The sequence below is a fragment of the Melozone crissalis genome, unplaced genomic scaffold (assembly GCF_028551555.1).
Source record: "Melozone crissalis strain CALT ecotype California unplaced genomic scaffold, PUWL_Pcris_2 ptg000034l_1, whole genome shotgun sequence".
In the NCBI taxonomy this organism is placed as follows: domain Eukaryota; kingdom Metazoa; phylum Chordata; class Aves; order Passeriformes; family Passerellidae; genus Melozone; species Melozone crissalis.
In genome coordinates, this window is record NW_026535812.1 from 4770716 (window position 1) to 4797301 (window position 26586).

The following is a 26586-nucleotide window of genomic DNA, read 5'->3' on the forward strand; positions in this document are numbered from 1 at the left end:
AGCTGCACAGTCACTATTGGCATCTTACCCTGACCCCACTGAGCTGAGCTGGGGTCCCAGCTGGATCACTGCATGTACCTCTCCTTAACTCCGCTCCTCTCCCCGAAAAAGCCAGCTCAGACAGAAAATCTGAAGGGTGTGAGGTACCTCAGTCCTTTTCCAGGACAGCAAAGCAGGCTCCAGCAATCCAGGTAACAGCAGCCAACATGCTTTGTGTTAATCTGTGCTGGGTGCTGGCCAGAATGTTCAGCACGTCACATAAAGAGGGTTTTTCATGCAGTTCATTTGTTCCTTTTTATCCCTTGATTTGGAGGGATAAAGACCAGCACTGGTGCATGTTGTACTGGAGGATTTATGCGCTGAACACCTTGGAGAGGTGTTTTTTCTTGCTTCTGTCTTCTTGCAGGCAACAAGATGACAACAGCTACATCTCACTTCTGACCTCCTTTCAGAAAATTGTGTTTCAATAACCAGTTGCAAAAATACAAATTGTTACTGGGGACAGTTCCCACTGAGCTGAGCTGATCTGGGAGAATAGTAACATGAATATGGTAATTATAGCAGTCATGATAGGCTATAGATAAAAGTTAAGTTATAGATTGGTTCTACTGTATTAAGACGTCACTGAGCTGAGCTGGGGTCCCAGCTGGACCACTGCATGTACCTCTCCTTAACTCTGCTCCTTTCCCTGAAAAAGCCAGCTCAGACAGAAAATCTACAGGGTGTGAGGTACCGCAGTCCTTTTCCAGGACAGCAAAGCAGGCTCCAGCAATCCAGGTAACAGCAGCCAACATGCTTTGTGTTAATCTGTGCTGGCTGCTGGCCAGAATGTTCAGCACGTCACATAAAGAGGGTTTTTCATGCAGTTCATTTGTTCCTTTTTATCCCTTGATTTGGAGGGATAAAGACCAGCACTGGTGCATGTTGTACTGAAGGGATTTATGTGCTCAGCACCTGGGAGAGGTGTACTTGCTTCTGTCTTTTCTTGCAGGCAACAAGATGACAACAGTCACGTCTCACTTCTGACCTCCTTTAGGAAAAATTGTGTTTCAGACATGCCCAATGCCCAGTTGCTAATATACAAACTGTTATTGGGGAGAATTTTTGTTTGGTTTGGTAGAAATTCTTGGCTGCAGGAAACTTCTATTATTAAAACTTCTTTTGTTTCAAATCGTAACACAGAAAGCCAGTGTTTGCATGTGGTTTATTGAAATGGACATGGAAGAAAGCTGAACATTGTGGCATCAATATGATAATGTTGCAACAAGAAGTTGACGTTGAAATTAATTTATAAATATATTGGAACTCGCTGACATGTTTTTCATAACACATTGAGATAAAGTGGGCAAGTTCCTGCAATACACTTCATTCTGGATAGACTATTTCCTATCAACACAGCCACTTCACTTTTTTTTAACCAGACTGCTCATAGTTCAGGGGAGTTGCAAGCACAGCTTGCCTTAGCCCTGAGCTGTGGCTCTCTATGTAAGAGCTGAAATGAGAGATGTGGGATTCCAGGCAGCTCTTCAAAATGCAGTTTATTGTATCCAAAATGCAGTTTATTGTATCCAAAATGCAGTTTGTTCCATCCAAGAGGTTACAGCAGTCCAGGGTGGTGGGTGACAGAGCTGTGCCCACAGCTGTCAGCTCCAGCTGCAGGCAGGCCTGGAGACCCTTTGGTTTTGGTTACATTGCATTATGTACTTTTCTTTTGGTTACAATGCATTATATACTTCTCTTTGCTGAGCATCTTCATACAGTAGAACCAATCTATACCTTAACTATTATCTATAGCCTATCATAGCTACTGTAATTACCATATTCATGTTACTATTCTCCAATCACTAAAAGTTAGTACATTACAGTTTAAGCTAGAAGTTGTTTTTCAGTTTTCTTGCAGTGGAAAATTCTGAGACCTTTTTTCTACTTGCAACATTTGCTGACTTTTTTGCCTGTGCTCTCTTTCTGCTTGGTAAAAACATCTTCTTGTTTGGGGTGGGTTTATCTTTTGCTCTAAGTCATAAAAACCCCTCTAACTAACACACCCTTTGCCTCCTTGGTTAGCCAGTAAATGGATTCTTTTCTTTTATATCAAAACTTGCTTTCATTTCTATTCCTTTTTCAGATTCAAAAATCTTTCTGCTGAGCATCCATATTTGTGAGACTTGTCCAACTTTCATCCTTCCCAAAATCTCTATGTTAATCATAAAATCATTTTAGAATTACAGAATGGTTTGGGTTGGAAGGGACCTTACAGATCATGTATTGGGGGTTGAAACCCCCTGGATGGGCAGGGACATAGTCCAAAATGATGGCAGGGATTGAAGTGTAGGATTAACCCACGGCTGAATATGACAGAGCACAATTCCCCCACTTGGCTGCGGTATGAAATGACTGGCCAGCATCAACTCTGCAGGAGCTGCTGTGGGAATCCAGCAGGAATAATCCCTGTTTCAGCAGTGTATCCATCCCCTTCTGTGTGATCAGAAATGATGCTCGCAGCCTCGCCCCGAGCCTGGAGCCCAGCGCAGAACAGCAGCGAGCCTCCTTAAGAGAGACGAGAGGGGAGGAGAGAGCTGTCCCTCTGGGTACAGCAACCCCACCTCCCGCTTATTTCATCTTCCTTACAAGGCTAAAGCCAGAAGCTTTCCTCGGCGCCTGGTCCCTTAAAAGCAGGAGAACAAGCCCAAGGATCCCGGTGGAGCTCAGCTGGGATGTGCTGCTGACAGAGCCCCGTGGAAAGCACAGCAGAGGAGGGTGACAGCCACCTGGGAATCCCAAACCAGCGATGCAGATCTTCTAAAGAAACACCAAAGCAAACCCAAAAAGAAATCACTGAGGGGGAAAAAAGTGCAACATGAGAGGTAAATATGTTTTTCCTTGGGGAAATTGGGATAACTGGCTGTGTTTTGTTTGAAAATGGTCATTGTAAGTAGGTGTGTGAAAATGAAATGCAGACTGAAAAATGCATTTATTAACCTCTGAATAAAGACTGGTCTGACTCTAACTTCAGAAGCAGCACGGGGTTAAAAACTCAGATCAGCAGATGAGTTCAGGTGCCTCTGAAGAAATTTTCACGTTTCCCTTAAGGCATTCACAGCTTAAACCTTTTCAAAAATCTACATTTCTGTTTTGCTTTCTCTGCTATTGCTAGATGTTTTCAACTAGTAGTATGCACGTTGTTTTGGGGAAAAAGCATGGCACAACCAAAACCTAAACCGAGAATGTGTCTCAGAAAAGTGTCTCCATCAAGGCATTTCCAATGCTCCCATAGCCTTGTTCTTGCAACAGTGCCATTTCTTCAGAAAGATCCATGACCTACTGAGCTGGAATGTCTGTTGACATCTGGTTGAGGTTACTGGAACTGGTAATTGGGGTTCTTTTTTTTTTTTTCCAGTTTAATTGAAACAAGCTGAGATTGTCAGCACATTGTATGAAGTGTTTCCATGCTCTGACTGTCTAGTCTGTCTGATGGGTAATTGTAGAACTGCCAAATCTGAATGGGAAAAGAGGAAACACCTTGAGAGTTCCAAACTGCAGCCTTTCTGTGGACCATGCTGCCAGGGATTGTCAGTGGCTGAGAGATGCAAGACTTTTCCCCCTGTCTGTAAGGTGGACCCAGAGAAATGTTTTGCAAATGTGATGCCACTGACTTGGGCATGACTGTGTTCCTGAGCTCCTGATTTACATCTTTGCAATGCTAGAGGACTCACAGATGCTTTTATTTACCAGCTAAAACGAAAAAGTGGCCTGTGGAGAAGAGCTGCTGGGATCTCTGACAGACCTTGAGGACATCTCCTGGTGGACAGATTCTCCTGTGGCTCAGCCTTGCAGAGCTGGGCATTCAGCAGACCAGGATGGAGGTGCTGCGTCGCTCCTCGGTCTTTGCTGCAGAGGTGATGGAGGTTTTTGACAGGTCTCCCACTGACAAGGAGCTTGTGTCCCAAGCCAAGGCTCTGTGCAGAGACTACATCAACTCCAGGCTGGTCCAGGCAGGAGTGAGCTGGAGCAAACCCGAGCACAACGCGCCGGTGCCCGGGGGGAAGCTGGCCGAGGTCTCCACCATACTGCTGCGGCTTGGTGAGTCCTGGCAGGGGGAGCCCAGCTGGGATGGAGGGATCTGCACCAGACTGAGGTTCTGCAGGAGGCTTTTGGGCCAGCAGAAGGGCTGGGCACAGGCAATGCTCTGACCAGCACAAGGCCAGCTGGTGTCCAGCCACCTGCCAGCAATGCTGATCCTCAGCCCTTTCCTGAGCAGTGCAACAAGCAGGAGCAGATTTCTCCTTCATGACAGTGTGCAGAGAAGCCTGTGGAGATGGAAGTTGGGACATTTCCTAGCCCACCTGCACGCAGAGGCTCTGGTGGGCCAGCAGAAGTGCTGGGCACAGGCAATGCTGTTGGAGGTCACAGGGAGGGAGACTCCATCAGCTCAGTGAGGCTTAGCAGCTAATTAGTGCAATTAATGAGTCAGACATGGTAAAACCTAATGGTATGAGGCAAATGAGGCAGCCCAGACCAAGGTGCTGTGTTTGCCATAGGCCTGGTTTATCTGACCTTGTATTTCCTCTGGCCAAGGCCTTGGCAGGTGCCCTTTGACTATTGCAATAAAGAGGTTTTTCTTTTCTGCTTTTGGTTTTGGTGATCTTCCCTAAACAGCTCTGAGTTTCCTCAGTCTCTTGGAGCACTGCTCAGCTCAGGGTTCCTGCAAAGTTGCCTTTTTCTGAGGATCTGCAATAGCTGAAAATCACAAAGCAGTGTAAGAAAGCCCAGCAGCAAACAGATTCTGTGAGCATAGGTCTCCAGCTGGGTACCAGTTCCCACAGCACATAGAGCAGCCCTTCTCAGCTGGGTGTTTTTGCACTGTTTTCTCCAGAGGGAGTAACTTGATTGCTACAATGCATCTGGCATCTTCTAGGGCACTGCTGCTGCTGGACTTGGGCTTCAGCTGGTTTATCTGAACTTGTATTTCCTCTGGCCAAGGCCTAGGGAGGTGCCCTTTGACCACTGCAGTGAGCTTCTGCACATGGAAACTGCCACTGCTGCCCTGCAAACTCCTCCATGATCACTGGAGAAAGGAGAAGAGGCCCCCAGATTGCTCTAAATGTTGCAAATCAGAATGGATGTACATGTGTCACCATATTTTCTGAAAAATCCTTTTGCACTGGAGACCAGCACCAATGTAGAGGTCCTGGTGCTGCTGGGCAGGGAGGCTCTGTAAGCTTGGGAATGCTTTCCTGTGCTTCCCTTCCCTGGATGCTGCTGCCTGCCCTGTGCCTTGCTGCAGGACAGGGCATGTGTGCCTCCAACCAAACCCTGATCTCATCTGGGGCCTCCAGGAGCTGCTTGTTGGGAGTTGGAGCAGTGGCAGCTGCCAAGTGCTGATCCCAGGCTCCTGGGCCCAGCTCAGCAGGGCTATCCCCATTTCCTGACATTTTCCAGGAAGCCTGGGAGGAGAAAACAGCTGCTGTAGTAGTCGAAGTAAGGTTTGCTCTTATCAGGGCTGACCATGTGTTGGCAGGCTTCCTCTTTCTGTCAAACAGGGGACAATCCCTTACTCAGAAAGGGCTAGGAGAGCTCAGCTGTGGAATTCTGCAGAACTGGGGTTTGCCTTTGTGCTGAGCGCCAGATAAATGAATTAAAGATCAGTAGCTAATGGCTCTATGAAAAAGTCCTGAATGCAGTGAGATCTTCTTTTTTATCTCTCACATAAATGAAATTTTGAAGAAGATCAGTTGCCCCCTGGCTGGGCCAAGTCACCTGGGTCTTGCAGTGGGATATAAAGTTGTTGGGATACTCTTCCTCTTCCCAGAGCACCCTTGTGCAGGAGAGGAGCACAGTGTGTCCTAAATCTAAGCCAAAAAGGGCTCTCTGTGCACAAAGGGGCTTGGTCCCATGCGGTGTTTGTGTTGTGTCATGCTCCTACAGCAGCTGTGCAACCTTCATTAAATATCCATGAACCTCTGCAGTGAGAGAAATCCCTTGGAAACTGGGCTTTATTAATTCTACTACTCAAGAAATTATTTATTTTGCTACAAAAGGAAAAGCTTTACTGTTGTTTCCCAAGCTCCATAGTTCAGTCCTTTAGGAGAGAGTTGTCTGCTTGTCCTTGCTGTTTTTGTTTTGGTCTTCAAGCTGGCCTAAACACCTCCTGCCATTTCCCAGCTGGGCAGAAAGGTGAAAACACATCTCTGTGTGTGTCAGGTACGTTGCTGCTGAGCAGTCAGCCATGCAGATGAACTTCTCTTTTACCATTTGAAGGAGAGAAAGAACTCCAGATTGACTCTCAAGTGCCAGTGTGAGCATAAAACAGCTGGCAGTCTCTTTGTTTAATTAATGCTGTGCAGCTCTGGGTGGATCCTTGGCTCTCATCAGCCTTCAGCATTCTTGAGTCACTCTCTTGCGCTGGAGGCATTTTTGTACAAGCCTGATGGGGTGCTGAGGAAGGGCGTTGCTCTTAATGGATGTACATGTGTCACCATGATATTTTCTGAAAAATCCTTTTGCTAGGATTTCTTCTCCTGGGAAGAGGAGAAGCCTCAGCTTCTCCATGTTTTGCTGCTCTGGAATGTGGTCTGGAGGTTGTTTATCCAAACAGGTGAATTGTTTTTTAATTAATGACCAATCACCATCAGCAGTGTCGGACTCTGAGGAATCAGTCACGAGCTTTCATTATCGTTCTTGTTTAGCCTTCTGATGTATTCTTTCTCTTTCTTAGTATAGTTTTAGTAAAGATAATATATAATATAATATAATATAATATAATATAATATAATATATAATATCAGCCTTCTGAGAACATGGAGTCAAATTCTCATCTCTCATCTCGTCCTGGGGACCTCACAACACCACATACATGCCTCCTTCTCACTTCTGAAATAAAGTGGCATGGATTTGCTTATCTGAGGCCTGTCTCCTGTGTTGGAGGAAAGGCAGGGAGCCAGCCTAGGAACAGAATTTATATCAGGGATTACTGCAGCCACACCACTGGTACAGGGCCCCTGCCTGTCCCTGCTCCCTTTAGGAGTCCCAGGGTGCAGATGTATGGGAGTAGCATTCCCTGCTGGGGAATAATTAGCATTGACTCCATGGTTGCAGAAGGCTGAAAAATTGCTTTATTGTACTTTATTATATGATACTGTGAAAAACGCCAACCACTTGTTTTTAAAATTTTAAAAGTTTAATAGTATTAAAATGGTTATAAAAATAGTAATATAATTAGAGTAATAATACTTTGGACAATTGGGATTTAGGACAATATGAGACAATAGAAACAAAGATTTATGGACAGTCCAGGTACCTCTTTCTGGGCAAAATAAGCCTGAAAAAGGACCCACGTTAACAGAGGCTTAACCCTTAAAAGCAATAACCTGTTGCATATTCATACACCTCATACATGATGTATAAATTCCATTCAAACACAGGATTCTGTCTGGTCACTGTCAGCTTCTTCCTCTGAATCCTGACAGCATCTTCAGGGCTGAGCAAGGCAGGAAGAAGTTCGTTTCTTCTGATAAGTGAACAACAAATTCTCTTTCTCTGAAATGTTTAGGTGTCCTGTGGCTGCTGTCTCAGTGGGAGTACCTCATTCCTCTCTTTTAAAAAATCTTACCTAGCACAGTTTCTGTTTTAACATTATTTTATAACCTAAAACTATATTTAGCACACTACTTAAGAAAATTAATACAGCATAACTTTCTAACATAACACATGTAATATTCATTTTAATATTTGTGAAAGCCAATCATAAAATAGACATTTTTCACAATACTATACTATTCAGAAAAACCCATTGCTCTTGCCAGACAGTCACGACACCCATGGATCCAATTGGTCAATGAATCAAAACACCATCACCAGAATCCAATTAAGAAATCACCCTTTGGTAAACAAATCTCCTTAACGCATTCCACATGTGCACAACAATAGGTGCAGCAAGTGGAGGCAAGAATTGTTCCTCATTCTTTTCTCTGAACTTTCTCACAGCTTCCCAGGAAAACCCTGGGAGAGAGCTGTGTCTCTGTCTGTTCAGAGGATTTGTGATTTCCACACAGATGGGAGGAAATTGCTTCTGAGCAACCCTAAGCACTCCTGTGCCTGCCTAAACTCAGGTGGAGCTGGGCTTTGTGGGGGTTTCAGTTTTGGGGTTTTCTGGGTCTGGATTGAAGGCACTCCAGACAGTAGTTTGTGTTGGGACCCAGGTGTTTATTATTCCTTATCAGTAAAACAGTCTCACTGCTGGGAGTTCAGCAGCTTTTCATTAGAAGGCACAAAATGGCCAACAATCTCTTGGTACAAGGTCTTTTAAGACTAAACTATCCAATTAAGAACTGACACCTGGATTATTTTCCCTTTTAACCAAATAACTGATCCCACAGAGCCCGCAATGCAGATTTTCTGCCCAATCATAAAAAGCCACCCAAACCCATGGAGAAGGAGCATGAAGAAGAAACCCAGGACAACACCCTGTGCCCTCCATCTTGTTTCCATCCACAACGCACTAAAAACCCCAAAACCTCAATTTCTCACCAAGTGATACACTTACACTACTCTATAATCTATTCCACATTTTAGTAGATTCCAATCTAAGAAGTCTAGGAAACTTTTGAAGTCTGGGAAACTTTCTCCATGAATGAGGGTCAAAGCCAGTGCTCCCCTGGGGATCAGGGCACCCCAGAGCAGATAGAGAAATATTCCCTGTGTGCCCTGGGTTTCCATAGGGCTTCAGACTCTTTGCCTGATGGCATCCCTGGAGTTACCACACCTGTGGCTCTTCCATGGTGGGCGCAGGGCTTGGTGCTATGTCCAGCTGACCTTGGCTGTTTGTTGGCAGGGGATGAGCTAGATCTCATTCACCTGATGGCATCCCTGGACTCCTCCAGGGTGGGAGCAGGGCTTGGTGCTGTGTCCAGCTGACCCTGCTGTGTTTTGGCAGGGGATGAGCTGGAGTACATCCGTCCCAACGTGTACCGGAACGTGGCGCGGCAGCTGAACATCTCCCTGCACTCCGAGTCCGTGGTGTCCGACGCCTTCCTGGCCGTGGCCACGCAGATCTTCACTGCAGGTATGGTCCCCCCACACACACACACAGCAACAGGATGGAGCCAGCTCCTGTGGGAAATGGGTTTGTGGGGAGTTCTCACATAGTATGTGTTTGTGTCTGAATTTGAGACAAGGAATTGCCTTCTAAATGTTGGTTTGGAAATGCCGTGGAATAGGAGAGATGTTGTTGAGAGAGAAATAGAGCTAAAAAGTTTCAAAAAATAGCCTTACAAATAAGAGAGATTCATTCTAGTGGGACCCACGATGGGTAGTTTTAGATGATTGGTTTTAATACATCTACAGCATGATGAGGTAAAAAACTGATAAGCCGAAAAACACTTACAATGTATTGTAATTTGAAAATAGTTGGCTTCTGATTGTGATAGCGTGAATTATAATATCTGTATTGTCTCACCCTTCTCATGAGACTGAAAATGGAATTAAAGTTTTTAAGGCACCTCTCAGTTGCCCCATCTCTGAGCCAAGGAAAGGGTATTATTCAACACCTCTTGGAGAAGGCACAGCCTGCAAGGTGGGGCTTGCTTTCTCAAAGGGCTGTGGGCAGTTTGGCACTGTGCCCTGCTTTAATGATTTAATGAGAGCTGCTCTCTGCTGTCTTCTGGCAGGGAAATGTCTTGGGCTGTCATATCCTCCCAGTAGGTTCTGCCTCATTCTAGAAGGCACCTCCTGCCCTTCCTCGTTAGGAGGTGGTTGTTGCCTCATTGCAGAGGGAGGTCACTCATTCCAAGCTTCTTTGCTCACCTTTGGCAGCTGCAGGAGATTCATTGCTTGGGAGTCTCCCTTGTTCCAGCTCAGGCTGCTGATGCTGGGAGCCAGAATCAGCTCATCACAGAGAGCTCCTCTTCTCCTGGCTTCCTTTCCCACAGCAACACCCAGAGATGCAATGCAACCTTTTCCTTTCTCATGTTGGGGAAGCCCTGCCCCTTAAGGCTGTTCCAGATGAGCAGGTGCTTTGAGCTTTCTCTCTGCTTAGATGTGAATGTTCTGCTGCTGCTGCTGTTAGACTGGTTCCAGAGATGATGGTCAAAAGCAAAAATAAGCCCTGTGCTGCATCCAGATTTTCCTGGAAACAATCCCTGCTCACAACTGGAAAAGCAGCCTGTGGGAATTGAGGGAAGAGAAGCCTTTCAGAGGGATTTATGTCAGGCAGGTTCTGACATGGTTATAGGTTTTCTGCAGTGTCTTGTTGTGTTGTCTGTGGAAGGGATGGTAGATGTTAAAGATTGGAAACAAAACCAAAAAAAGAAAAAAAAAAGCCCAAAGAAAGCAACTTGCTCGCAGCATGAAACCACTGAAACCAGTGACAATAGCATGGAGGTGTCACAGGATGCAGGGGACTCCTGTCACTTTGGCAGTCCTTGCTACAGGATAGAAATTCAGGTTTCAGTTGTACTTTCAAATAGGCTACCTCACTCAAAACCTTTTAATCCTCACAAAAAACTTTGTTAATAACTGCTTTATCTGGAACCACTGATACTCTGGAGAAGCCCTGGCATGCAGAAGGTCTGAAGCCCTGTGGTGGGGAGCACAGATCCTCCCCAGATGGCAAAACAGATTTCAGAGAGGCACTGCCCAAGCAGGGCTCCTGGCAGTTTGAGCAGGGCAGATTTTACTCCCTGGGTTAGGGAGATTGATGCTGTGTCACTGGAAATGGAGGAATTGGACTGTGTGCCTGGTTGTGCAGCCCTCACCAGCCTTTCAGAGCACGCCTGGGCTGCAGCCTGGGAGGGCCTGGGAGCTCAGAGAGAGGGAAAGTATGGCAGGAATGTGTCACTGGGCCTGGTACAGAGTGCAGGAGCCCTGTCTTGTCACTTGGTGCTGAGCTTTACTGAGAAACAACACTCAGGTTGGCCGGCTCAGGTGCAATTTGCAATTTGCAGCTGATCTTTGGTGACTGCAGCACTGGGGCTGGGCCACCTCCAGAGCTGGAGTGACACAGAGAGCTAAGGCAGAGGCCAGGAATGCTGCAGGAGGGGCAGGCTGTGTGTGCTGTGGTGCTGGGGAGAAACCCTGCTGCCTCCTGGGAATTCTGCTCTCAGTGGGTATTGACAAATTCATGGAGAGAGCTGCATTTTTTTATGTTTTTTGTGTTCTTCACTTCTCAGCTCAGGAGCCAAGCGTGTGGGTAGTTTCAAATTAGAGTAGGAATCATATCTCATAGTTCTAAACCTGGGTTTTCAGGGTATTAAGAATAGAATCTGGACTCAGCCCACTGGGGCTGACAATGCTGGAGACTTTGGACTCTGTTGGCAGTGCTGCCCCTCCTCTGGAGCCACCCTGCTGCAGAAATGGCTTTTAGTGGGCTGATTCAAACCTTCCCAGGGCTCTCCATGCTCTGTTCTTAATTCTTTCTCATCTCTGCTGGGAGCTGTGCATTTAATTGCTTTTATCAATTTGTTATTGTAATTTCTCCTAGGTAGAAGGTTGCTGAGTGGCTGAGGGGTAGGAGCTTGCTGTTTTTTAATGTTCCTGGATCGCACTGCAGTCTCAAAACTCAGCATTTAACAATAAATCCAGCAAATTGGAGTTGGCTGTAGCAGCCAGACATTCATTCCTTTTATTGGTTTTTTTTTTTCATACTTGAGAGGAAAGAGGCTCTTATTGAGCAAAGGAAACCAGACACTCAAGTTCAGGGTGAGTTTTCATGCCAATTACCAAGTTTATTAAGAAAACAGCTACAGTCTGACACTACAGTGCTTAGACAGCTTGGGGAGCCCCACTAGTCACTTAAAACGCCTTTCCAGCAAGGAAGCAGAGGATTTTGACCCTTTTTTTTTTTTTTTCTGGAGAGATTTTCTCCTTAATATTTTACATGTCTATCTTCCACATTCTGGTCTGGTTTTGAGTCTTCAGACTGCAGCTCTGTCTGTGCTCATTTCCTGTCCACACTGTCTGCAAGTCCTGACTGAGCCCAGACCTGCCCTGAGCAGCTTGGTTCAATGCCTCTCCTCTCAGTGAAGTTTTCACTAATAACCAATTTAAACATCATCTGGTGCAGCCTGGTTCCATGTCTGTCCTCTCAGTGAAGAAATTTTCACTAATACCCAATCTGAACATCCCCTGGTGCAGCCTGGCTCAATGCCTCTCCTCTCAAAAAAAGAAATTTTCACTAATATTCAATCTAAACATCACCTGGTGCAGCCTGGTCAATGCCTCTCCTCTCAGTGAAGAAATTTTCATTAATACCCAATCTAAACATCCTCTGGTGCAGCCTGGTCATTGCCTCTTCTCTCAGAGAAGAAATTTTCATTAATAGCCAATCTGAACATCACCTGGTGCCATTTGGGGCCATCTCCTCTTGTCCCATGGCTTGTCATCTGGGAGAAGAGCCTTTAAACTCAAGTTGTGTTTTGTTCCCCTGTTTTCAAACATCTCATTTGTTATTCAGGGTGAGGTGAGCCCACCCTGTGTGGAGACAAGCCCTGCAGAACCCTGATCTGCTTTTGATGGTGAAGGATCTGCAGCTCCATCACCTTCTGTGATGTTACTGCTTGTTTTCATGTGTGGTCCAAAGCTGCTCTGCAGGTAGCAGGAGACATTCCCCTGCCTTCTACAAGCTTTGGTTTGAGGCCTGGATAAGCTGACATTTTTTTCCTTACATTTTAAAACAAATGCCAGAAGGAAGAGGTCTCTTGGTGGAAAAACAGAAATAGAAAAGGGAGAGGCATTTTCCTTTCCCAAAGGAAGCAGTTCTGCCCTGTTGGTGAGAGCTGCTAGGCATGAGGGCTTTCTAAAAGCTTTCAGCCTGGTTTTCACTGGGTTTGGCTTTTCTTCAAGAGTGCCTGGGCTGAAGTGAGCCCTGTGTAACAGAAATGTAGGGTAAATGCTTTCTGAGGAGAAAGCACTTTCCCTGCAGGAGCAAGGATGTAAGTGACACCAAGCTGACTGGTGCTGTTGACACCCTTGAAGGATGGGGTGACATCCAGAGGGACCTGGACAAGCTGGAGAAGTGATCCATGGGAATCTCATGAGGTTATACAGGTCCAAGTGCTAATGGTTTATCTGCTCTGGGACAACCCCTGGGATCAGTCCAGGCTGGGGATGAGCAGATCAAGAACAGTCCTGGCAGAAGGACTTGGGGGTGCTGGTGGGAGAGAGCTGGAGATGCCCCAGCCCTGTGTATGGGACCCTGTCTTGGTTTGGAAAGACTGGAGTCTGCTAAGGAAGGCAGGAGCCTCCCCTGAAATGGAGAATGTAAACCCTCCCCACCACTCTGAATTGCTATGAATTTTAAATTAAGGGGCTCTCAGGCAAAAATATGGGAGCAGGAAATAACAGTTCTTTAATAGGGAAGGAAAAAATAAAATATAAAATAAAGAATGCAGTTCACTAGAGCAACACTGCCAGAGTCAGAACCCAACCTGACACCCTGTGGGTCAGGGTATTGGTGGCAGTCCCATTGGAATTGTGGCTGAGCCCTCCTGCAGTGTCAGGGGTGGTTCTGCTGGAGCAGGGATCCTGTAGAGAAGGATGTATTCTTCCTCTGAAGATCCAGTGGAAGGAGAGGCAGCTGCTGTTCCTCTGGGGAATCCAGTGGAGAAGCCGTGCTGGTGTCTCAAAACTTCTGGATTATATCTGGGTAGCAATGCTTGGCTCCTCCCCCTGGGCTCACATCTCCCAATGGGGTGTTACAGTTCTTATCAGCCATGCAGTGACATTCAATAGCTGTTATCAGCAATGTCCCCTCCCCAGGGAGGTGTGAATGTGGTCACTCAGAGAGAGAGATAAGGCAAACTGCCCACTTGACAAAGGTAATCTGCCATACAGATGGTAATGGAAAACATCTTGCATTGCAATCTTCAACAGACCCAGAGACCACCTGTGTGCTGGGCAGCAGGGCAGGGGAGATTCTGCCCCAGTGCCCTGCTCAGATCTGTCTCCAGCCTCAGGGCCCCAGCACACGAAGGAGCTGGGGCAGCTGGAGAGAGCCCAGAGGAGGCACCAGGGTGAGCCGAGGGATGGAGCAGCTCTGCTGGGAGGAGAGGCTGGCACAGCCGGCATTGTTCACCTGGAGGAGAGAAGCTTTGGGGTGACCTCAGTGTGGCCTCCAAGCCCCTGAAGGAGCCAACAAGGAAGTTGGAGAGAGAATTTTCCCAACGGCCTGCAGTGACCAGGGGGAGTGGCTTCAAACTAACAGGCAGTAGGTTTAGATCAGATATAAGAAAGAAAATTTTCCCCAGGAAGGTGAGGCCTTGGCACAGGGTGCCCAGAGAAGCTGTGGCTGCCCCTGGATCCCTGGAAATGTTCAAAGCCAAGCTGCATGGGGCTTGGAGCAGCCTGGGATAGGGAAGGTGTCCCTGACTGTCAGAGACTGGAAAATGGAATCAGTTTTGAGACATCTTAGGATGCTTGATATGTGTGATAGGGGTGGGTCAGCCCTTGCTGTGGTGGGATGGTGCCCTGGCCCTGCACCCCCAGCCCTGCAGTGTCTGTCAGCCATGGCACAATGAAGGCAGCACCCAGTGTGGCCAAGAAACTGCAAATCCCACCTGGGAGGAAGGGTCAGGATGGGCCAAAGCTTTAAGAAGCCTGACCACGAGGAAAGAACATTGTTCTTTGACCCTGTGGTGTTTGTGAGGTCCTCAGGAAAAGGTGAGAGATGAGAATCTGACTCCTTGTTCTCAGAAGGCTAACATAACGTAACATAACATAACATAACATAACATAACATAACATAACATAACATAACATAACATAACATTGTTATACTAAAACTATACCAAAAAAATTAAAGTATACAGACAGAAGGCTTAACAAGAATGATAGTGAAAGCTTGTGACTGACTCCTCAGAGTCTGACACAGCTGGACATGATTGGTCATTAAGTTAAAACAATTCACATGAAACCAATCAAACATGCACCTGTTAGTAAACAATGTCCAGACCACATTCCAAAGCAGCAAACACAGGAGAAGCAATCAGAAAATTATTGTTTTCATTTCTCTCTGAGGCTTCTCAGCTTCCCAGGAGAAGAAATCCTGGCGAAGGGATTTTTCAGAAAATATCACAGTGACAGACCCTACTTCATTTTGGAGTTTTACATTACTGGAACTGGAGTTAGTAGCTCTAATTCTGTTTTTCTGTATCTTTCCTGTCTTTCTGTTTTTCTCCCTTTCTTCTTCTCTCTTCTCATGGAGCATGACATTGGATGGGTTTAAAGGTTTTCTATGTTCTGTGGGCTAAGTCTATGCAGTGGTAAGTGATGTTATGTTGCATTTGCTCTTTTGACAATGGTCCTTAATTTTCTGTAGTTTGCCAGCAAACTTTCATGAGGGTTTTTTTACCTCTTGAGAATATCTGGTTGGGATTTTCTCCTTTTCTCCTTTCTCCTTTGGGATTTTCTCCTATGCAGAGCAAAAGAACCTTGGTTTTAACCCTGGAATTTAGTGACTGGGGTGTAACAGTGCATGACAGGGGATTGGAATGAGGTGAGTTTTGAATTCCCTTCCAACCCAGGCCATTTCTCTGAAATGCTGTTGGAAATGCATCCTGCTTCTCCCTCATCATTTAGGCCTTATGGCTTGAGCTTCCTGCTTCTTGCACATCCCTCTCAGCTTTTCTCTCCACCAGACCTTGTTGTGTCTGGCTGCATTCTCCCAGCTGCAGGAGTGTAGCAGTGGCTGGTGTTTCTTTAAGGTCTGATTTGTGAGCAGGACTTTGATGCTGAGTTTATTTGAATAACCTCAGGTTGTGTGGTGCCCTGGTGTCTCATGGCTTCTTCATCTCTCCCCTGGGGCAGACAAGCTCATATGAGCAGGAATACTTTCAAGAGCATTCCTCTCCTGCTAATTCATTTTCCCCTGGGCTCAGTAGTGTTTACATATCTTCAGCTCCATGGCTGGCCTAGGGAGTGCAACTTGTATTTCTTATTTTTTAATAATGCCTTCTAAGCAGCCCTTCACTTTTTCCACATCCTTTTGTTCCATGTCTGTGAGCAGAGCTTTCTCTCTCTGGTTCCTTTTTGGACCAGCTTTCCATTCCCTGTTGTTGTTAGCTCCTGTGCATGTTAATCCACGCAGTGGGAAGCTGTGAATGGATTGTCTTGCTTGGTGATGAGTGCCTGTTTCACCCAGTGTGGATGACAGCCAGCCCTTCTGAGGAATTTGGAGCAAGCCAATGTGTTTTCACTTCTCATGTGCCCTGGGGAGATGCAATTCCAGCTTTTGCTGAGATGTATCACACTGGTGTCACTGTGAACCTGGCCTGGACATCACAGGGGACAGAGGCACTGACAGAGGCAACTGTGCTCCTCTGCCCCTGCCAAGAGGAGTAAATGCACCATAACATCATTTACCATTGCACAGACTTAGCCCATTGAACACAGAAAACCTTTAAACCCATGTTTTCTTGAGAGAGAAAAGTTCATGGAGCTGGTGTCCTGGGAAAGTGCAGTGAAGGGCTGCTGGTCTGCTGCCCTCTCCTGCCTGGGCTGGGTGGGTGCTGGAGCCCTCCTGGGCAGACCCAGGTGTTGGAGGAGCCTGCTCTTCCCTTGCTTCCTACAATATGAGAAGAGGAGCATAAGCTGTGCCCTGCTGTTGTGAGTGAGAAGTCCAGCCTGCTGCCTCCCTCTTCTGCCTCCAGCAGTGGCAAAGGGGATTCAAACAAATGGAAATCAGGCAGGGATTTCCTCCTCTCCCGCCCCCAGGGACTGGCTCTAACAGGAAAGGCAGGCTGAAGGATTGGTTTGACCCCTTTGGGTGTGCTCTGGAAGGAGGATGTGACCCCTGAGCCCTCCACATCCATCACCATTTTTAACCAAGAACCTGATCTCTTTCTGCTGTGAAAGGGAGAGGGGTCTCTCCATGTGCCAGGGAAGCACTTCCCTCATGCAAATCCTGCAGCAGGAAGAATCTTAGCAGGGAAACTGGAGCTGAATGGTTTCCTTTCCATCCTCTCTGGTCTGATGTGCCTTAGAGCAAACAGCTTTCCTGTGTGCTGGGTTTCTGTCTTTCACAGGTTATGGATACACTTTTCTTCTATTTTGGGCTCAAAACAGCATTAACCAAGACTGGAGTTGTTTTTCTGCACCAGAGTGACTTCAGTCCTGTCAGTCTTTGTTACTGCCACGTAAATATCTCAGAGCTAATGGACGTGCTTCAGATATTTGAGGAGTGCTGTCAGCAAAAGCTTGGGAGTAAGCCAGTGAACTCTTCCCTGGAATTTTGGGTAACTTTTGTTATGTAACTCAAGATGCAGGGAACCACATTTTTGCAGGGATGGAGAACTGTAAATGTGACTTATACTAAAGCTGAATATAAGCCAGCTGAGGCTCTGGTCCTGAATATATCATCAGCAAGGAGTGTAACCCCTGAAAGCCTCTTTCATTGGGTAGAACTGCACTGACCTGCACTTGGACAGCCTCTTCCTTGCAGGGAGAACCCCTCTGTCTACTCTTGTGTGGTTTCATAGCCTCTTCCTGGCTCATTCTGCTGGCTGTCATGGTGACACACAATGTGAGAAAGGCAGATAAATAGTGTGAATGCCAAGCAGAGAGTGAACTTCCTGAGTGACAGCGCTGGTGTCAGGACACCGCAGGGTCTGCTCAGCAAGTAAAGCCAAAAGAAGAACAGTTGCTTCAGCTACATTAAAAACTTCCCCTGATCTCAGGGATAGTTCTGGGGAAGGACAGAGTGTCACAGAGGTTTTGAGAGCCTCACAAAAAGTTCAACTGCAGATTTTTATCTTACAAAAATCCCATTTGTCATGACTAATGTAACGCTGAATGGATTTTCTTCAGTTTTACAAAGTATTCCCGTGGCTGACATTTGAAGAGTTCCTCTAAAGTTTAGTTTGGTTTTTTTTTTTTAAGGAAAAGAAAAGCAAGCAATTCCTAAAATTGTTAGTGTGAATGTCCCTTTTGAAGCACCAAGTGCAAGAATTGTGGAAATGCTCTGAAATCTGCAGGTTTTCTAAAGAAATATAGGGCATTCTGCTGCAATGAGAGCTGCTGTGAGGAGGCTGGAGCTCCATCTCAGAGCTGGTTCGGGATCTGAGAGTGCAGTGAAGGAAAGAGGGAGACCCTTTACCCCATTTAAATTGTATTTTTGCTTGTTGAGCACATCCACTCTTCTAATGGTGTGTTTAACCCCTCCTGATCCATACATCTAATCACTGCACACATCTTCCATCCTCTCACCTTGCTGCAATCCTTTGAAAACAGTTCTGTGTGGTTTTTAAACATTAGAACTTCTCCAAGCTTCTGCCTATGTTTGGGAGAGACTTTGCACAGATTCCATAGAGACCCAACACTGTGAAATACTTCCCAGTGTGCTTGATAAATATGGCTATCACAGATAATAAAGTAAATTGTGTGCAGGGGAGCGAAAGGGTTGTGTTTCCAGGTCACTGGTCCTGAGGAAAGCCTGATGAGGGGCAGCTGACTGCAGGGTTTGAGCATGAGGGATTTATGACTGCAGAGTTTGAGCATGAAGGATTTATGACTGCAGGGTTTGAGCATGAAGGATTTATGCCCAGGGCAGCCCCAGGAGGTTGGCTGGTACCTCGAGCTGAAGTCCCACACTCATCACTGACACCAACAGGAAGGTCCCAGCTGCTGGGACAGCTTCTGTGGAGCACTTGCTGCAGGCAGGGCAGCCTGGCAGGAAGGCTGTCTTCTGGGAGATTAGATAGCTGACTGACTAATAGTTAAGGTATAGATTGGTTCTGTTGTATTAAGATGCTTGGCAAAGAAAAGTATAGAATGCAATGTAACCAAAGTTAAAGGGACTCCAGGCCTGCCTGCAGCTGGAGCTGACAGCTGTGGGCACAGCTCTGTCACCCACCACCCTGGACTGCTGTAACCTCTTGGATATAATAAACTGCATTTTGTATGCAATAAACTGCATTTTGTATACAATAAACTGCATTTTGTAGAGCCGCCTGGAGTCCCACATCTCTCATTTAGGCTCTTACAGTGGCGCCCAACGTGGGGCACTATCAGTAAGAGCCTGAAGGAGGGATGTGGGTCTCCAGGCCTGCCTGCAGCTGGAGCTGACAGCTGTAGGCACAGGCTCTGTCACCCATGACCCTGGGCTGCTGTAATGTCTTGGATACAATAAACTGCATTTTGTATACAATAAACTGCATTTTGTATGCAATAAACTGCATTTTGAAGAGCTGCCTGGAGTCCCACATCCCTCATTTTGGCTCTTACAAATGTGAGTGTCCTTTTCCCTTCTCGCAGGCATCACGTGGGGCAAGGTGGTGTCGCTGTATGCCGTGGCAGCAGGGCTGGCTGTGGACTGTGTGCGGCATGCGCAGCCAGCCATGGTTCACACCATTGTGGACTGCCTGGGCGAGTTCGTGCGCAAGACCCTGGTGACGTGGCTGAAGAGGAGAGGAGGCTGGGTAAGAAGTGCTGCATGTCTCATTGGACTTGTTTCTGTATGTCCAGACCAGAAAATATCCCAGTTAGTGGAAGTGAGAGCGTGCTCTCTGCAGCTTTATGCAGAAAAAGGCTGTGGGAGATTTTCTTTCACAATGCTGTGTCCGCCTCTGTCCTGCTTACACCTTATGCCTGTGCTAGACTTACATAACTGTTACTGCCTCATGGTCCCATCCTCAAAACCATCAGTAGTTCCTTTCCTTTCCTTTCCTTTCCCTTTCCCTTTCCCTTTCCCTTTCCCTTTCCCTTTCCCTTTCCCTTTCCCTTCTCTCTTTCCTTCTTTCCTTCCTTCTTTCCTTCTTTCTTTCCTCCACCTTCACCTCCTTTTCCTCCGTCTCTTGTGTCTTCTTCTTCTATTATTATTATTCTCCTTCTTCTTATCCTTCTCCTTCTTATTATTATTCTTATTACTCCTCTTATTATCATTCTCTTTCTTCTTATCCTTCTCCTTCTTATTCTTCTTCTTATTATTATTATTCTCCTTTTTCTCACCCTTCTCCTTCTTATTATTCTTATTTCTCCACCAGCACCTGTTGTGTTCCTGATCTTCTCCAGAGCTAACAGCCATTCATAGAGGGACACTGTAGGGTCATTCCTGTGAGGCACAGGCACAGATTGCCCAGGGAAGCTGTGGTTTGCCCCATCTCTAGAAGTGTTCAGGCCAAGTTGGATGGGGCTTGGAGCAGGCTGATTTTAGAGGAAAGTGTCCCTGCCTGTGTCAGGGGGTGGAACAGGATGATCTTTAAAGTCTCTTCCAACCCAAACCATTTGATTCTCTGATACTCTTAGCCAGCTGTTTCTTAGAAACTGGTAACAAATGAGGCCTGCCAGCTTAATTCTCACTTCACTTCTAAGCACTGGATTCCTTTGGTGTCTCTGTACTTAATGTGAGCATTGGTTCCTGTGGAGGATGGTTCATAGAAAAACTTTTTTTTGGTGCTGTGGCATAGCTAAATACCTTCCCAGTGACCTCCCCAGCTGAGTGGAGAGACTGGCTGGCAGCTGGGTGATGTCTGCATGTACCAGGCAGGGACACAGACACAGATCCTTGGATCCCTTAGTGTGCTGCTGGGCAGGTGCTGCTTGGGGCAAAATACTGCCCTGTGACACCACTCAGTTCATAGGACATCTTGTTCCAAGGCATGCAAATTCCCTCTTTTCCAAGAGGTGAAATGTATTCCTAAGCTGTCAGGAAATGGTCAGGCTCCTCCCCCAATCAGATCTGGAGAGAATGGGGTGTCTTTTTCCAAACTGAGTATTGCTCCTTTGTGCTGAGACTTCCCAACTGTGTCAGTAGCTGGTTCAGTTCCCTGAGTTCTTCAGGAGTGTGAAGAAAAACTGGGAAAGTATCATTGTTCTGATTTGGGATCCCTTGCACTTACTAAGTACCAATCCTACCTTAAATCATCCCTGCCCTCTCCAAAACTGTGTCACCTCGAGGCCAGCTGTCTCAGGGAGCTGTTTGGTTGGGCTAAAAGTAACCTTTGATTTGAATGCCCTGATCTGTTTCATTTTGTGTTCCAAAAATTATTTGTGCTGAGGCAGGTGAAGAGGATATCCTGGAATTAAGTGACACTGTTCCTGCCTGTGAATGCCAGTCCCTGCCTCAGTATCGTTTCAGGCTTTCTTTAACTGCATACCTGCTTGAAATGTATTCTTTGAAACTTTTTTCCCCCTAAGATCTAGTTTCATTAAAACAGAAATATTGTGTAGGAACACATCTCTTTCTAGTTTCCAGCTATTTTTATTTTGTTTTGGTAAAACTTGCATGCTCTGATAAGCTAGCATCTTGTTTTAATTTTTGTATTGCTTCATTAGAGCTCAAAACAGAATGTTTGGATCATTCCAAAAGGATATTTTTGGAAAAATTTGTTGCATAGCAAACAAGCGGCAAAACCCATCTCCAGACCAGCATTTATTGTATGTAGGGTCTGAGGACCCAGGGAACAATTGGTGTCTGATTATATTGATTCAGAAGGTTGAATAATTGTTTTATTAAAACTATACTATATTACATTAATAATATAGTATATTAAAGAGATACTATACTAAAGAGATACTAAAAATTGTTTTATTAAAACTATATGATTACATAAATACTATAGTATGTTAAAGAGATACTATACTAAAGAGATATTTAAAAATACTTGAGAGATACTAAATAGATATTAAAGAATGCTAAAGAAAAACTTGTGACTGTCTTGAGACAGTTAGGACACAGTTTTGACCTAATTGCTTAATTAATATAAAGAACTATTACTAGAATCTAATTACTAAATCCCTTGAGGTAAACAACCTTCTTAACACATTTTACATGTGCAAGAACAACAGGAGCAGAAAATGGAGATAGGAATTGTTTTCTGTTTCTCTGAGGTTCCTTGCTGCCATTCCCAGGAAATACCCTTGGGAAATTGTACCTGTTCGCTCTCCGTGAAGAGAGCTGTGGCTACAAGCACTGGTTCTGTGCAGCTCAGGAGATAAATCCACCACTGGCTCTTTTTCCAGCCATCCCTCTTTAGATGGACAGCACATTCCTGTTGGGGTTGCTGACTCCATGCTGATTGCTCCTGGGATCTGGCCCCAAGGAAGGGAAGCCAACCTCACTGTCCCTCATCAGGCACAGGCCTGTGAAAGCTGCTGGGCTGTCCTGATACAGCCATTTCCAACACCCTGATCAGCAGCTCTGGGCTCTGAAAAGGAAATACTTTCCCTCTAGAAATGAGGGGAAAGGGTGCTAATCCCATCTCGTGTTGTGCCTCCATGGATGTTCTTCTCTTGATGTAGGCGCTGCAGCTAGGAATTTCCCAGCCTTGTTCACTCACAGGCCAGACCAAGCAGCTCTTTGGTGGAGCCCTCTCACCCACTGCGTGGGTTTGTCCTGGCTTGCCATCCTTGTTCCCAATATCTTACTCATCTGCCTAGGCTGAGGCTGCCAAAAATAACCCCCATCCCTGAGCTGGTCCAGGAAAGACATCATGGAGACTTTGGGAAGGCATTTGGGGTTCTCCATTCAGCAGCAGGTTCCCATGCTGCTTCCATAGGGTGGAGAAGAGCGCAGAACCAATGCAAACCTCACAGGAAGAGCAGGAAGGAACCTTTAAGGCATCATCTCCTCCTGGGAAGAGTTTGCAGCCTCAGTAGTGGCTTCATAGTGGAATGGAAAGATTTAAATTTTTTTTAGCAGCATTTGCTACAAAGCAGTGTAGGTGACTTGAATTTGTTTAAACAATTAACATAGCATATCAAACTGCCATTGCAACAGTTTATCAGTGCCTGGCCAGGCAAAAAGCCCTAAGTGGCTTTGAAGTTTTCAATTGCACTGCCTTATCAGGTAGGCCTGATTTGGATAACAACAGCTGAGGCAATTGTTAAACAGCTGAGCAATTCTGCTTATCTGGGCAAGCCCCATAGAAATGTGTAAGTGCTTCTGAGAGCAGCTCCTCTTGGTTAGAGCACTGAGGTCATTGCCTTTGGGAGAACAGAGCAGGGCTTTGAGGAGTCCATTTCCTCACCTGGCAGTTAACCCCTCATAGCTGTAATCAGCCCAGTGGGTTGGGTTGGTTGTCCTGGCTCACAGGAGGCACTAAAGCCCGTCAGAGCTTGTGTTTCTCAAGGAGCAGGTGCCCTAAAATGTGTGTTCAGACAGGTCCTGCATGGCTAAAGGGAGAGTTTGACACGAGTGTTTAAAACCTGACCCCATGCAGGCTGCTGGAATCTGACAGGTTCAGTTCAGACTATTTTCAAATGCAAATAGGGTGAGTGTGCTGGCAGTGTTCAGGGAGACCCACCTTGCTTTCCTCCACAACACAGATCAATGCCTGTGAGCACTGGTACCTCACTGCAGCATCCTCTGCTCACTGCCTGGGCTCTGCTTGCTCTGTTTGTGTTTTCCAGCCGCATTTCCTCACCTTGGTGCTGACTCAGCTCTCTCCTGCCATCCTGTTCCTTCCCATCACCGCATGCTCTGTGTTCCTCCCTTCTGCAGTCTCTGCTTGTGGCTTGTTCATGAGCTCAGCTCCTGCTGGTGCTCCCAGGAAAGCAGCAATGGGGTGAGCTGCACTGGGCCAGCCTTCCTGACCTGGTGAGCAAGGAGCTGCTGGAATGTGTGGCAGCACAGCTTTGGTCTGTAGATGATGATGGGGTTGGTTAGTGTGGCTCTACCCACTAACCAGACTCTGGGATTTGTCCCTTCAGCCTTTTTTTCCTTTCTGATGATGATGACCAAGGTTGGTCAGGCAAGGCTTATGCATGTCTTGAGCACAGGCAGAGGGAATAAAGAAGATCATTATCATCTCTCATGCCCTGTTTTGGTGAGGAACACCTCAGGGTTGAGAGTCGCACTCATCTGTGCTTGGTCAATGAGAGATTTATGTTAGAAGGCAAATTTGGAAGGCTGCTGAGCTAAGCTTGTAAAGAAAAGACTTTTGGGGCTGTGAGCGTTTGCCATCCCCGTGATGTGATTATTGTTCCCAAAAGCTGTTTCTGCAAACCACATGGGGCTGATGTGCTAACAGTGTCACACAGCCTCAGTCCACATCTTGTGCTGGGCTGGAGCTTAAGCAGAACTCAGTTATATCATGGGCAAAGCTTTTAATTTTGATTCCTGCACCAGAAAATGCATTTTTCTCTCTACCTCTGTCCTGTTCACTTCACCTTCTTGATATTTTCCATTTTCTCCTTCCCATGCCAGCTGAGAGCCTATTTCTATCAATTTGATGGGGTTCTTTTCCTTTTTTTTTTTTTTTTATTTTTTTAATCATTGCAGGCCAACTTCTCATTAATACTTGAAACTGGCTGCCCAAGTGATCTTTAAATCTAGGAGGCATCCCTGCTGGCATATGCATTTCCACAAACAAAGCTACAAAGCTTGCATTGCTTTAGGTTTAAACTAGGGTGTGGTTTGCTTGAATGCCTTCCAAATAAAGCATTAAAGCAAGAGAAAATGTACAAGCGACTTGAGCTGATATTAACCAGGACAACCTCTGGGAAGCATCTGGCTTTACAGAAAAGGATGGGAATGCTGATACTGCTGAGGCTCCTAGACCTTTTGAACAGGGCAAGAAAGTTGCATTTAGCTATCCAAAATGGGAAGTGCTGGATAATCTTCCTGTAGCATTTCTGTCCCCAGGGGTGGCTGAAGAGGGGGACACTGGTGGGGAATTAGGAGAGTGTGTTTTGCAGGGCTCTTGAGCCTGATTTAATCACTTTGAGTGTGTGGAAGTGTCAGAGCCAGCACCTGGTGCTGCAGCAGGGGTGGTGCCATGGGCTGAGGGGCTGGCACAGCCTGCAGAAGGGGCTGACCTGGCACTAAATGTCCAACAAAGAAGCTGTAAAGGCTGAGGAAAGTCAATGCAAGTTCTCAGGAGTCAGCACAAGAGATTTTGGTGCAGAAGCTCAATCTTTTTGGCTGGGGATAGTCACAGATTTATCAGCAGCTTCATAGGAGGTGTTGAAGCAGTTGAACAATAACCTATGGAAGTTATGCTGGGAGTCTTCTAATACCTCCACAGTGTTTTGCCAAAATATTTTTTGGGCCTATATAGCACATAGCAAGTGTTTATTAACTACTGTATAGCATGTACTAGACCAAACTACATAACTGATTCAAGCTTTAGTCTTTTATGCTGTGACACTGAGCTGCTCCTTCGGGTGCAGATGCCAGGGGGTGTCTCAGGATGTCTCTGACAATCTCTGTTCCCTCCTCTTCAGGCAGACATCACAAAGTGTGTGGTGAACACTGACCCCAGCCTTCGCTCCCACTGGCTCGTGGCTGCTCTTTGCAGTTTTGGGCACTTCCTCAAGGCCATCTTCTTCGTCCTGCTGCCTGAGAGATGAGTCTGGGATTCCAAGCACAGCCCCCTTGCCCCATCTTCTCTCCCACTCCAGAAGCAGCGAGAAGTAACTGGAGAAGTAATTCCAGACTGGTAATGGCAATCTCTGAAGAGGAGGAAGAGAAGAACTGGGACAATAAAAAAAGCCTTGTTCTCCTGTCCCATCGAGTGGGAGCAGATGATCAACCACAGTCTCCTATTTGCAGCCACGGGAGCCTCTCTCACCATTAATCCTTCCAAGACTCTTGTTTCCCTGGGTGTCCTGCATGTGTGGCCCAGGTGTGGCTGGGGCTGTCAGGTGGCTGCTCCTCGTGGCTGTGCTGCATGCTCCTGCCAGCCTCAGGCAGAGGGGAGGAGCAAGGGAATGTTGTTTCAAATGGGATAAGGAAATAGGAGAGGGGGAGAGTCCCTCCTTTACTCCACATGATTTCCCTTTCAGCCCTCAAGACTTGCCTTGTGTTGATGTTGTTTCGTTTGTGCTTAAACTCCATCTCCTCCTTTATCCCTGATTCACTCGGTGGGCTCTGCCCAGCACTGCATGGTGGGTTTTTAATGAGATGAAACCAAGTAATCTGTCAGCAGATGCTTGTCCCTGCCATGTTTTGGAGGTTGGTGTGAGGGGCAGGATGACAGAGCAATGTGTGTCTTGCTGACCCCTCTTGCTGCACTCACCCCAGTCAAACAGGAGAGCAAGGGGCAATGCCTTCAAGCAACAGCTCAGGATGAAACCATGAAGAAAAATTATTCACCATGAAGAAAAATGCATTCTCCACTGAGATTCTGTCAGAGCTAAGCATGGAAGTAGGAAAGGCTAGGGGATGTGGGCAGAAATAGGGAAGCAGCAAGTCTGGCTGGCATTGTGAAAGCAGTGAGCTGTGCTGAAAGCAGCTGATGTATGTTTCTCCTTTAATCTCTTTCAAGTACAACTCAGTAGTCTTCTTTGTGGCAAACAATAAAAGAAAATAAGTGGTATTTCACTGCTGCAAAGGCTATTGTATTTGTTTCCAGAGCAGAGTTAACAGTTCCAAAAAAGGCCAGAACAGTGCCGAGACAAATACTCTGGCCATGCTAAAAATACCTCAGCTTTTCCCCTGGTAGAGCATGTTAACATGTTAAAGCTATGACTTGCCTGGAATTTAACCCATGTTGTTGCCATGTCAGAAACATGCTGTTCCCATCAAGAGGTGCAGGGCCTCCCTAAAGTCAGCAGTCTCTTCTCTGCCAAAGCTTTCTGGAGACTCCTTGCTCCCAAAATTGTGGCACCAGGCACAGGAATAGTAAAAAAAAAAGTGGATTAAGAACATGTGGCACT

At 46.3% G+C, this 26586-nt stretch overlaps 1 protein-coding gene across 1 annotated transcript; it reads left to right on the plus strand.

Moving 5' to 3' along the window:
- The first annotated feature begins 3853 nt into the window (after window positions 1–3853).
- BOK (BCL2 family apoptosis regulator BOK) lies at window positions 3854–26246 on the plus strand. The gene is made up of 4 exons (XM_054282578.1): window positions 3854–4080; window positions 8933–9061; window positions 19243–19406; window positions 25153–26246. The coding sequence occupies exons 1-4, from the start codon at window positions 3858–3860 to the stop codon at window positions 25276–25278; spliced, it is 642 nt and encodes a 213-aa protein (XP_054138553.1). The 5' UTR covers window positions 3854–3857; the 3' UTR covers window positions 25279–26246.
- The last annotated feature ends 340 nt before the right edge of the window (window positions 26247–26586 follow it).